At 30.9% G+C, this 11,862-nt stretch overlaps 1 protein-coding gene across 1 annotated transcript in view; it reads left to right on the top strand.

Annotated features, from left to right (window-relative positions):
* Positions 1 to 3,585, top strand: part of Smp_086110 (hypothetical protein) — a gene marked incomplete at both ends in the record, with an annotated part of 12,148 nt that extends 8,563 nt beyond the window's left edge. Inside the window, 2 exons of the mRNA XM_018789378.1 lie at positions 1,427 to 1,573; positions 3,523 to 3,585. Of these exons, the coding sequence (XP_018654827.1) occupies positions 1,427 to 1,573; positions 3,523 to 3,585 (210 nt within the window). The remainder of the gene's footprint in view (positions 1 to 1,426; positions 1,574 to 3,522) is intronic.
* Positions 3,586 to 11,862: the final 8,277 nt, after the last annotated feature.

The raw sequence follows: 11,862 nt of genomic DNA, 5'->3' as shown, positions 1-11,862 counted from the left end.
CATAATATCAGTTACAATTAAAATTCCAGCATAAAATTCCTATGGCTTGTTAATTATTAAGTATCCTTATGTTTAACAAAATCTCCGTTTATGGGGATAGAAATTCTCTGTGAACATAAGCCTACTTACGTATACAGTAACTGCTGTTTTGTTTTTTTTCGAAAGAATTACATTATATATTGTTGCTGTTTTCTTGACATAGTTAAAACTTCGATACAAAGTTATTGATGACAGTTTCAAGTCCATTTCTATCGATTTTTAAAAATTATTTTAACAACTGTTAATTAATTCTTGTCGTTGGCGACATTTTCATGTTATTATGTAATGAACAGTATTAACATTCATTGTCCATTTAGCTACACATAGGACTTGTTTCTCGAAATTATTTTTGTATCAATGGATGTTTTTATCCCCGATAAGTTTTAGTGGCCTGTTGATCAAACTCTAATTTGAGAGAAATTATGAAGAATTCATGAATATATATCTTCTATTTATCATCGTATATTACACCTAGGATAATCCCATTTGTACGAAGCCAAATACAGTTTAATTTGAATGAATTTATTGCAGATACTCGTATACTTAGACAAACATTAATGAGAAGCCAGAAATTGAATTGAAGCGGAAAAGGCAGGAGTGCCTATTCCACTTGATAGAGCCTGATCTTACTATTTATAATCAGACCAAGATAAGTTAATGAAATGTGGCGAACAGGGTTAGCAATACAGACACATACGCTTATACAAAAACAGTCAAGGTTATGATCGAGTAATTCATTAGATCAAAGTGTGACTCAAGAAGAATACATTAATTGACCCGTTCAGAAGCTATCATGGCCTGTATGAGCTTGATATAGTACTTGAAACTACATGACCTTCAATACAGTATCTAATGAAAATAGTTATAGAAAATGTCCGAACTGAACACTTGTCATAATTCATGAGACAAATATGTGTGTAAAGATCTTGAAGATATCAGTGCTTAAAATCCCTAATATATACATAAATAACAAATTCTAAGGGAAGCGTGCCGTTCTTCCTGAATTTTATTCACACTCAATGAATCAGCCTATAAATATGAAATTCCTATTTATTAGATTTTATCGTTGTTACATTCAAAATAACGAGTTAAACCTATTATGTCATTAGATAAAAAGAAGACATCACAGAGAAGAAAGTTTTCTTAATGATACTCAAGATGACCAATACCTCTATTTACTACAGACTATATTGTATTAAATTAATTAAAAGTACAGTTGCATGATTAAGTAAATGATATCGACAGAAAAAGAAATTTTCTTCATTAAACAATCTTCATATACAAAATGAATTAATTCGGTTTAGTAATTTTATATTGCCCATTTTAAGACTGAATCTTGTTTTTTATTAATATATTGCAAAGAATGTTTTCTCCATAATTTTCAAAGTCAACTGATATTAACTGTGAAGAAGATTGTCTGTCAGTCGATACAGATACAGATGAAGAAGCTGAAATAATGACGAAAATTATTGACATGGCACAAAATTATGCTTCTGCTAAGCGCACAGAAATCAAAGAACAACTTGAAATGAAGGTAAGTAACCGCAGATGAATGTTTTCATTTCCTTTAAATTATTATTAACGAGTTGAACTAATGTAATCAGTATTTTTTGTATAATAGAACCGAAATAATTTAAGGAAATGTAGTTTTTCACCATACATTTTAAATGTTATTATTCAATTCTTCCATTAAACCTTTGTTACCATTGACAAGTGTAAATGCATGTCAGTTTTTACACTTTACTATTCAGTCTTAATCGATCAACTAATGGAACAGTGAAATAATCATCCTAATTTCAATTTTTAAGAAAACACTAAACTGTTTCCTCTGAATGGTATTTTCGTACAAGAAAATCTCTTAAGAAAAAACAGAGTTAAATGTCTACATACGTATTGACAATCTTTCACTTGTTTCTATTTACGAATCTTGTGATTCTAACAAGTATCAATTTCTAAAGGAAATTCAAATAATAAATACAAACTAGCAAAATAATTAATGAGATGTCAATTCATTTCTTACTTGTCAACCAACCAATGACTAATCTACATCCAAGCAAAACTTGGCTATCCTTTCTAACTATTTCGTGTGCTTACTTCTTCATTTATTTCATTATATTTTCATGCTACTTTAATCAAATCATTTCGAGTATTTCTTTTGAAGAAAACTTATTTACAAGCTGAGATGATGGTAGCCAGCAGTGAAATTCAGGACTCGCGTTTTGTCCTATGTGTGACTCGTCAGCTGGATGTATCTGCATCCCAGAGTTGATGTTCACTATGGGACTCGAACCCAGTACCTTTCGCTTCAAACACCATCGCGTTATCCAATCACCTACTGAGTTCTGTACTTGTGAATTAAGGCTATATCGAGGCAATACGCATAGTATGCACATATGTCAATAAAAAACTGATCAATTACAGTCTTTAATAACAATGGGAAGATTCAAACAAACAATACTAAGTGAATTTATAATCTAATTCAGTTTACCAATGAATAGTAATTGAAATTTCTTTTTACATCCATACAAATATTATTAGTAACAGGAATAAATAAGAGGGATCATAATCAAGAACAAGAGAAATATGCAAATTAAGATAATGAAAAAATTATAAAATTATTATGATATTCATCACACAAATCTAATGATTAAGAATTCATAATACTGATGACGATAATAACTAACATGGTAATAATTCAAAGTGGTATGAAAATTCTGATGAGGTGCAAATAATTAAACACTTACATATACGAGTGGACAAACAAATTTGAAACAATTATGATAATGAAGATAAAGCTATTAACGATAATAACTCTCATGGTTTCAAAACAAACTGGTCTTGGCTAGACTATCATGGAAGACGAGAACAGAATAGGCAGCTGTTTCATCTAACTCTTCAGAAGTGTCCATCCACGATCCTACTAGGGCATTGCACCGAAGACCTTCGGTTTAACAGAGAGCACCTAACTTCTAGATCACTGAGCTGTCAGTAAATGGTAAACCTATCTAATTTGAATTGGTTCTCGGTAGTTAGCAACTATTTTCCGCTGTATGAGCTGCATAACTGTCATGTTGTATCAGTTATATGATAAGTCAGTAACTTATGATCACTTTAGTAAAATTCTTATACGTAATCGTTCCATCGTTAGATCTTCATCAACATTCCACCACGTGACTCTGATAAATAGTATCGTGTAATTACTTTGAGTACGTCACATGATAGGCTTCTGCCGACCGAGCCCAGGATGTTCATTCTCGCTTATGAACGTTTAAACTACAGAACATTGGGCTGGGATCTGATGGTGCGAATATTTAACTTCAATTCATAATATCGCACATCCGTCTTCCGTTACGAGGGTGGATAACTGTCTTACACCAAACGAGGTTCATGGTTTAAACTATGAAAATTCCAAAATCTACACAAACCCCTTAACAATAATATTAATGATAATAATGTGTCTAATTGACATGACAACTTTATTAGTACTGTCGATGGAGTTATCACAACCTAGCAGAATCTGGTGGCAATGATGAAAAGAAAATATAAAGCTAATACGTCGAAAAATAGCAATCACTAAAACAGTCCGAAATTATTTTTGTAGTCACTGTTTATATTTCATTACTATAGAAACTAAAGGCATTGTAGCAAACAAAAGTTTTGTTTCTATGTTATCAGTACTTAAACATACACACCTGTATTCCGTTAGTATTATGTATGTAATAATCTAACAGTACACTGAGAAGACGACGTTTATCAAAACCATGTGAAGTATTACTATCATAAGTGTGACATTTAGATAACGATTTAATTCACAAAATGAAGTTTTCTAAGATATATATGAAATACATTACAGTAATCAGTAAGAAATATGAGATTATGAGTTGTGTTCTAAAATCAATAAACTCAGTATGGAAGTTTTTTTCTGATGAAGAGTAGAATAATATTCAGCTCCAAAAAGATTAGATACTCTATCCTTACAAACGTTATATAGATAAAGAGAAGTAGTCACCGCATCCACATAGCGTTAGTTGAATAGTGAAGTAAACGTGAAGTCTCACAATACGGACTGAATTAAGCAACCATCATAAGGTCGAAAGCATTAGATAGCTGTTTCGTCCTAGTTTGAACTCCAACGGCTCTGGGCACATAAATCTATCAGGGCTCAAACATAGAATCTTCAAGCATTGTGATAAACATTGAGCGTTCAGACATATTGGTCTTCAAAAACAATTAAACTTCTACAATCTGATAAGAGATTATCAACTTTCATCCTTCTGTATCGCTTATCGAAAATACAACCGGGTTAAAGTATTCATCAAAAACCAGATTTACTAGTATTATGTAGGAGAGAAAATTCTTAGATTCTTTCAGAGTCTAGCTATGCGAAAATCCATAGTATCGTTGTATATTGAAAACAATGTGCATTTGAACTGAACTAAATTAAATTTTAATCTATAATATCATAGGTGTTGTATGCTCAATGTTATCTGAATATCCGTGATTTTATGTTTGAATTTATTTCCTTTAACTTTTTTTTCTTATGTAACTAATCTAGCTAATCACAGTCTGATTAAATTGTTCAGTGTATACATACTGCTCTAATACTTTGAAAGTTACCTGAGTCTAAAAGGTTTTATTTCCCCTCATTAACAGAATCTGTAAATTGGATGGATAGAAATTAAATAACAATCCATAGATTATTGAGAATTACACCTAACTACGTAGAAATTGATTACGAGTTGACGTTTCAATCTGATTGTTATAAAGGGCAAGAAGAATATGATTAAATATAGAAGGCTTAAGTTCTGGTACTGATGATTATCGATCTAAGATTCTATTTCTGAAATTAGTATGAGAGGAGGGAATTAACTCTGTGTAAATCAAAGGAGTTGAAATGAAACCAAATGTGGTAACAGCTATTGGTTAGATAGACAAATTAACGGGAAGTCAGATAGTCAGTCAGATGCAAAGTGAAGTATGGTATGTGTATACATCAGTTCAAGTTGCCACAACCCATTAGCGAAGTAAGGTGAAAATGTCTGGGTCAATCCCACAGTAATTGAGCTAGCAACAGTATCGATGGTAACAGAAAGATTAGTCATCGAAGATATAATTCAAGAAAAACAGGACTATAAAAATTATGAGGAATTCAGAAGCTGAAAATATTGAAGATGATAAAAAATGAATGAACCCCAACCGGGTAGTGTACATCTATTTACATGGCACAGTCCAGTAGCCAACAACATTATCGATGGCCACCCCTAGCTTTCTTCCAGCCCACTCGCAAGCCAACAATATCACCCGCTGAAGTAGGCTGTGGCTGGGCATACGTCACACATGTCCCGACCACCATAATTGATGAAGATTTACTATTTTATCAATCAATTTGCCATCTTTACCTAGTACTATATTCTGAATCTGAGTATTATTTACTTGGTGGTCCCAAAGTACACAAAAAATGTTTCGAAGATACCTATGATCGAATGCTAGTGACTTATTCTTAATGGTTATGTTTCACAATCATGAAGTGGAGCAATGAAAATTGCTGTGAAGTGAATTTCTCATTTGGTCGTCAGATGAATATCTCGCCTACGGCACAAGCGGTGCAAGTTTGCAAAAGCCAACAGAAACTTCTGAATAGGTGCCGAGATTTCATTAGATACCATAATATCAGGACCAATAAGACTCCCAAAATAAGTGATGCAGTCAATAAGTTCAACTATTTCACTCTCTATCACTAAGTCAGTTCTGATGCACGCCAATCCAGAAACAACATTTCGTAGTTGGAGAGGGAATCGCATCCCGAACATCAGATTAACGGAAAGATGACCAGTTAAACCGTAAAATAAAAAAAATGTACATGGTATTTTTGAACAGAAAGTTATTTACTCGTCACAGCTGTTAAATCCCTGAAAACAAACATCAATATTCACAAATAATATAAATTATTTTGGAAGCATGATTAGATCTTCTTTAAGATAACGTTTACGTTAATTGCTGAATACCTGTTTCCTATAGTAATTAAATTCATCTTTGAATAAAACTATGAACCACAAACAAAGTTAATTATAAATAACCGCTATCATCAAAAGAAAAATCCAAAACTGTGTATAAGGTTCATTGTACTGTGTGCTACTTATGTTGACATAAGTAGTATATAACGCCAATCAGAAATGGAATACCTGACAGTATCAGGTTGAGAAGATCGAATCGAAGAGAACGGGGAAAGAGAGTAATTGATATGGAAAATGAAAGAACAATAAAGTCTGAGACAATTAATGAACATTTTGCAAATGAAGGACTGAACGTATAGTTTCCACATTTTATCAAATAACTCTGTAATTCTGTGTTGAAATGTAATCGGTTGTCCCCACGTATCTTTTCGTTTATTAAGATCAAAAAATAATATTCAAAATGTTTGTCTAATTGGTACATATAAGTTTTCTGTTATTTTGTAATATTATTCGGGAATTATAGTAAATGGATAATGGGATATTTTTTAAATTTATTATATAAATAATAAACCATGAACTATCTAGCTATGTAATTCATCATTTTCACAGAGAAGATCTAGTCGGTTATTTCATTTGTGTAACCGGTTACATGTTAGTTATATTTATTATTTACTTACTTACTTAGGCCTGTTACTCCCAATGGAGCATAGGCCACCGACCAGCATTCTCCAACCCACTCTGTCTTGGGTCTTCCTTTCTAGTTCTATCCAACTTTTGTTCATTCTCCTCATGTCTGTCTTCATTTCTCAGTGTAATGTGTTCTTTGGTCTGTCTATTATTTATTATCTATTATTATGTGAATAGAATCTGGTATTTTATCCAGCAAGGTCATTCAACCTAAACCAAAATACTGTTCATAAGTTACGTAATGATAGAATTAATGTTATTCAATCCTTTATATACAAAAAAGATTGGATATTGATTAAGATTAACAACAACAACAACAATTTATCGTTAGCAGTTGAAAGGTTTTTTTGGAATGGAACAACAACTAATTCATTCCATTTAAAAATTGTTAAATATTATTGATTAATTCACTTTGTATTGTTTGTTTGAATCTTCCCATTGATATTTAGGACTGCAATTGATCAGTTTTTTATTGACATATGTGCATACTGTGCGTATTGCCTCGATATAGCCTTCATTCACAAGCATTATAAGCAAAGTTGGATAGTGGCTAGCAGTGGAATCCAGGACGCGCGTCTCGTCCTACTAGGGACTCGTCAGCTGGGTGTATCTGAATCCCAGAGTTGATGTTCACCCCGAGACTTGGACCCACTATCGTTTGCTTCAAACACCATTGCGTTATCCACTCAGCTACTGAGTCCTATTAGTCACTTGCTTGTGCAATGGGGTGAAGTTTGGATTCACTTGGTATTGTTTAACTGAATCTTCCCATTGATATTTAGGACTGCAATTGATCATTCTCTAATTGGCATATGTGCATACTGTGCGTATTGCCTCGATATAGCCTTCATTCACAAGCATTATAAGCAAAGATGGATAGTGACTAGCAGTGAAAACGCGCGTCCTTGATTCCATTGCTAGCCACTATCCATCTTTGCCTATTGTTGATTAATGTTTTTTGTGGAATTGTTAAATATATAAACTAAAAACATTGAAATATATAATTAATTAATAATTTGTTTTATTACATAATATTATAAAATAAAGGATAATCAAAATATCAATCAATGTGAAAGTGAATTAATTATAACTAATAATAATAATACAACAAATGACATAATCATAAAATCAGAAATACAAAATCAATCTGTGAAATTATTACGACAAAAAGTCATTAAATGGTTAAATATTCATCAATTATTTATTCAATCAAAAAATTATAGATTAAAATATATAGACAAAGATCATTATAAATGTTCGGAGATAATTTCTGAGACAATCAATAAAATTATGGAAGAAGATGATCATATGATATCGGATGAAGATGATGAGACTGTCAATATAGATGAAAAGATGTGGAAGGATGAGAGAGCTTCAAGTGAGTTAAAATATTTTTTATATTTACTAACTTTATTTAATGCATTGCACTATAAAAGAGAATAATAAAGTGTGATATATATTTGTAAAGTTTATAATGAAATGTGAAATTTAAAGTGAATGATGATTGTTTTTCTGTCGGTTATCTAAGTTTAAGGACTGGATTACATAGTTAATCCGAAACCCTGAATATAACATGAGACATTAAATGAGAAGCTTTAACGTTTAAAATAACATACATATTTGTGAATTGGGTCAGTGTATGATAAATAATTCTATGTTTAAAACGTCATGTTTTAGATGTTTCCGATAGAGCTACCTTAACCAAGTTCATAAGAATTACTGCAAAAATCTATTTAAATTATATATATAGTGGATAAAGTAATGGGATAATCCTTACTCAAGCTGTACATTCGTATATATAGTTATATGGAAAATACAGTTTCTATAATGCCTAGTAAGTCTCTGAAATTTTTAATAACTTTAAAATTTCACAAAAAAAGTATCGGAACTATTTTGTAGTCTATAAATTGAACGAGAAATGAAAGTTGACTTTAATAAAAGGTAATACTACAAGGTCATAAGGTCAGTTCAAGACCTCATCTTCTTTTAAGCAAACTAATTTTTTAATATACATTTACATTCTATCAAAATTAATAAGTTGATATATTGTTTTAAGCACAGGAAACTTATTGAGTTCATTTCAATCGTATATAATCATAACATTCCAAAGGAATGAGCTAACCGTGTGGGTAAATTTTCGTTCCAGAAATTCATATTATATTACTTAAAAAAAGTCAAATATCTAAACTAAACTTCACGTAAATTTGTATCATTACAATAGTGCTTAAATGAAAATTGTTCTTTACGTATCCAGATATCTACATTTTTATTTATTGCTCAGTTAAAATAATGTAACTAGAATAATGAGATATGAGGAGTTTATAACAGGAAGTCACTCTTAATAGTGTCCTGATTTAATCATGTCACGTCCATGTTCTATACTTCCGACAAACCTTTGATACGTCTTATCATTGGATTACTCATATGTTTTACTAAAGACTAAAACTAACATAAAGTGAAGACCGAAACAAATGAGTGAGAATGAAATTTAAGATAATGTATAACCAAACATGTAATTTATGAATAATCACGTTTGTTTTAGTTAATGTTAGGTTAAAGATGTTTCATTCAGTTAGAAGAATACAATTTCATTGATTGGATTAAAATATGTATAAGTAATCACAATGTATCAGTATTAAATCTCTCAGAACGATAGTACTTATTTTGTCTAAATGTAACAAATTCATTGTACCAATAAGTGATTTCACTGTGTTTCACATGACATCTTTACCAATATTCTTGATTTGTAACAAATTACTAACCTAATTTCCATTAGAAGTTTTTTTTGGTTTGGTGATTGATAATTTAGTAGTAAGTCAAATATCTTAACAAATTACTGGGATTCGTTTGATGTATGACTGATTATGCCATGTTAATCACAATTAACTAACTGATGAAATCGAAAAAGTTCTTAAGTGAAAAAAATCAAAATATCTTGAATTTCTATATTACTTAGGCATGTCAGTACGCTTTTTACCACGAATAAATATAAGGTGACATGACCAACTTTAACAATTATTCTCATTTCCTAGTATCCATGAAATCTTTTGTGAAACGAACAACTTTTATTCACTTCGTATTGTTTGCTGATGAGTCCCAGTTAGGACGAAACGTGCATCCTGTATTCCACTGCTAGCCACCATCCATCTTTGGTTATAAAGCTTGCGAATTAAGGCTATATCGAGGCAGTCCACACAGGATGCACATATGCCAAGAAGAAACTGATCGATTGCAGTCCTTAATGACAATGAGAAGATACAAACAAATAATACCAAGTGAATTTAAACTTCACCCCATTATGCAAGCTAGTGGTTATCTTGACTCAGTATATAATTAGATAACGCAATGGTGTTTGAAGCAAACGATGGTGGGTTCGAGTCTTGGGTTGAACATCAACTCTGGGATGCGGGCACATCCAGCTGACGAGTCCCTAGTAGAACGAAACGCGTATCCTGGATTCTACTGCTAACTACCACCCATCTTTGCTTATAAAACAACTTTAATGTTTTTGTAAGAGAGAATTAACATTGGTCTAAATTTTACACGATAAAACTAATTTATTGACAAAGTTGTAATATAAGACTGCAATGAAAGTATTTAGTGCATCGGTGAATAAAATAACATATCCTGAGTAAACGAACTAACAATATATGATTTTAAAATTGATTAAAATCAAAAATTTCAGATCTTTATCGGTCTACAACTGTTTTTACACTCAAAACTACTGAGTGAGTATTAAAACAAAAATCAGTTATTTCGACAATAAGATTGCATCTGGTAATATAGCTTTGAAATAATGAAGTAATAATATATGACAAAAATATGACATTCAAATTAGTCATATCTTAAACAGTAAAATATAATCTGTACCTCAACCACAGCGTAGACATCTTGTTTTGTTTATCTGAATTTATATTTACACATGGATGCTGACACTTGTTTTGACTCATCATATATATAATGTGTCTTGGAGAGTTCTCTTACAGTGGCTCGATATAACAAGTGCTTGTTCAGACTCACTTTTTGTTAAAGTAACTATAAATAAACCTCATTTACCACAAACTTACTGAGGTCATTTTATTTACAATCATTTCTTAACACTAAAACAACATAATGTATTATAAATAAATAATATATTTGTAATATCCCAATGAGTAGAAAAATTAGGCTTTCTGACGTTTTGTGACTAAGTTTAAGCCACTTCTTCGGAGAATAAATTAACAGTGTTAATTTGGTTACTTATTCTCTGAGGAAGTGGCTTAAACCTAGTCACGAAACGTCAGAAAATTCTAGTTTATTATAATGATCAAGATTGTTTCCAGGCTATCAGTAATTCATTGCTCAATCTAAAATTTCTGGTTAAAAAATAGATTTTCTAAACAATGTTCATATACCTATACAATATAAAATAATCATTTCAACCTAAGTTCACCATAACATTGTAATTATAAACATAGTTTCCTTGAATCATTTTATCAGAGAAGAAGATGTATGACACAGTTTATATAAATGTTGAGAAAATAGTTTTTTATTATCATCCCACGAAATCAAGAAGAGAATTGCAAACAATTAAAGCATTAGCTGGTTTGTTTATGTTTAAAGAGTATAATAAAACATTCTTTCTTCTGAAACAAAGTGTCAATTAACAATCAGACGATTTTTTTCAGTACGTTAAGTGATCTTGTTTCAATATAATGGATCTTTATTGTTATGGTAACTCAAAAACAATTAATCTAGATTACTACTAGACAAAAGTAGGGTGAATCTAATTAAAAAGGCTATAAAGGAGTATTTTTCTTGTTATGTATGTGTTGTAAACGCTTCAGTGAATCTAACGAGATGAAATGAAAAAAAAAACTGCCTCAATCTAAGAACTTTATACAAGGTTTATCAACAATAAATCATTAATTTCTTATTTTCTGATAAAATCACAGAATAAAGAAATGCATAATCATTTCAATTTATATAGCTAAATGAACGATTCTTTACGTACATAGCTTAAATACTTTTCACTAACATGCTTGTTAGATTTTTATGCATAGAAAAATATTGCAACCCACTAGTTTAATGTAATTTCTTCTGAGACTTTAATATAGAAAGATTTGTTGGCTGATATCTACATCTTCTGCAAGATAATAAATTCAATATTCTTAATGTCAATATGGTAGATAATATCAGTAAA

The sequence above is a fragment of the Schistosoma mansoni genome, chromosome W (assembly GCF_000237925.1).
Source record: "Schistosoma mansoni strain Puerto Rico chromosome W, complete genome".
In the NCBI taxonomy this organism is placed as follows: domain Eukaryota; kingdom Metazoa; phylum Platyhelminthes; class Trematoda; order Strigeidida; family Schistosomatidae; genus Schistosoma; species Schistosoma mansoni.
Note: the sequence above shows the minus strand (reverse complement) of the source record. Positions and strands in the feature narration are given on the sequence as shown.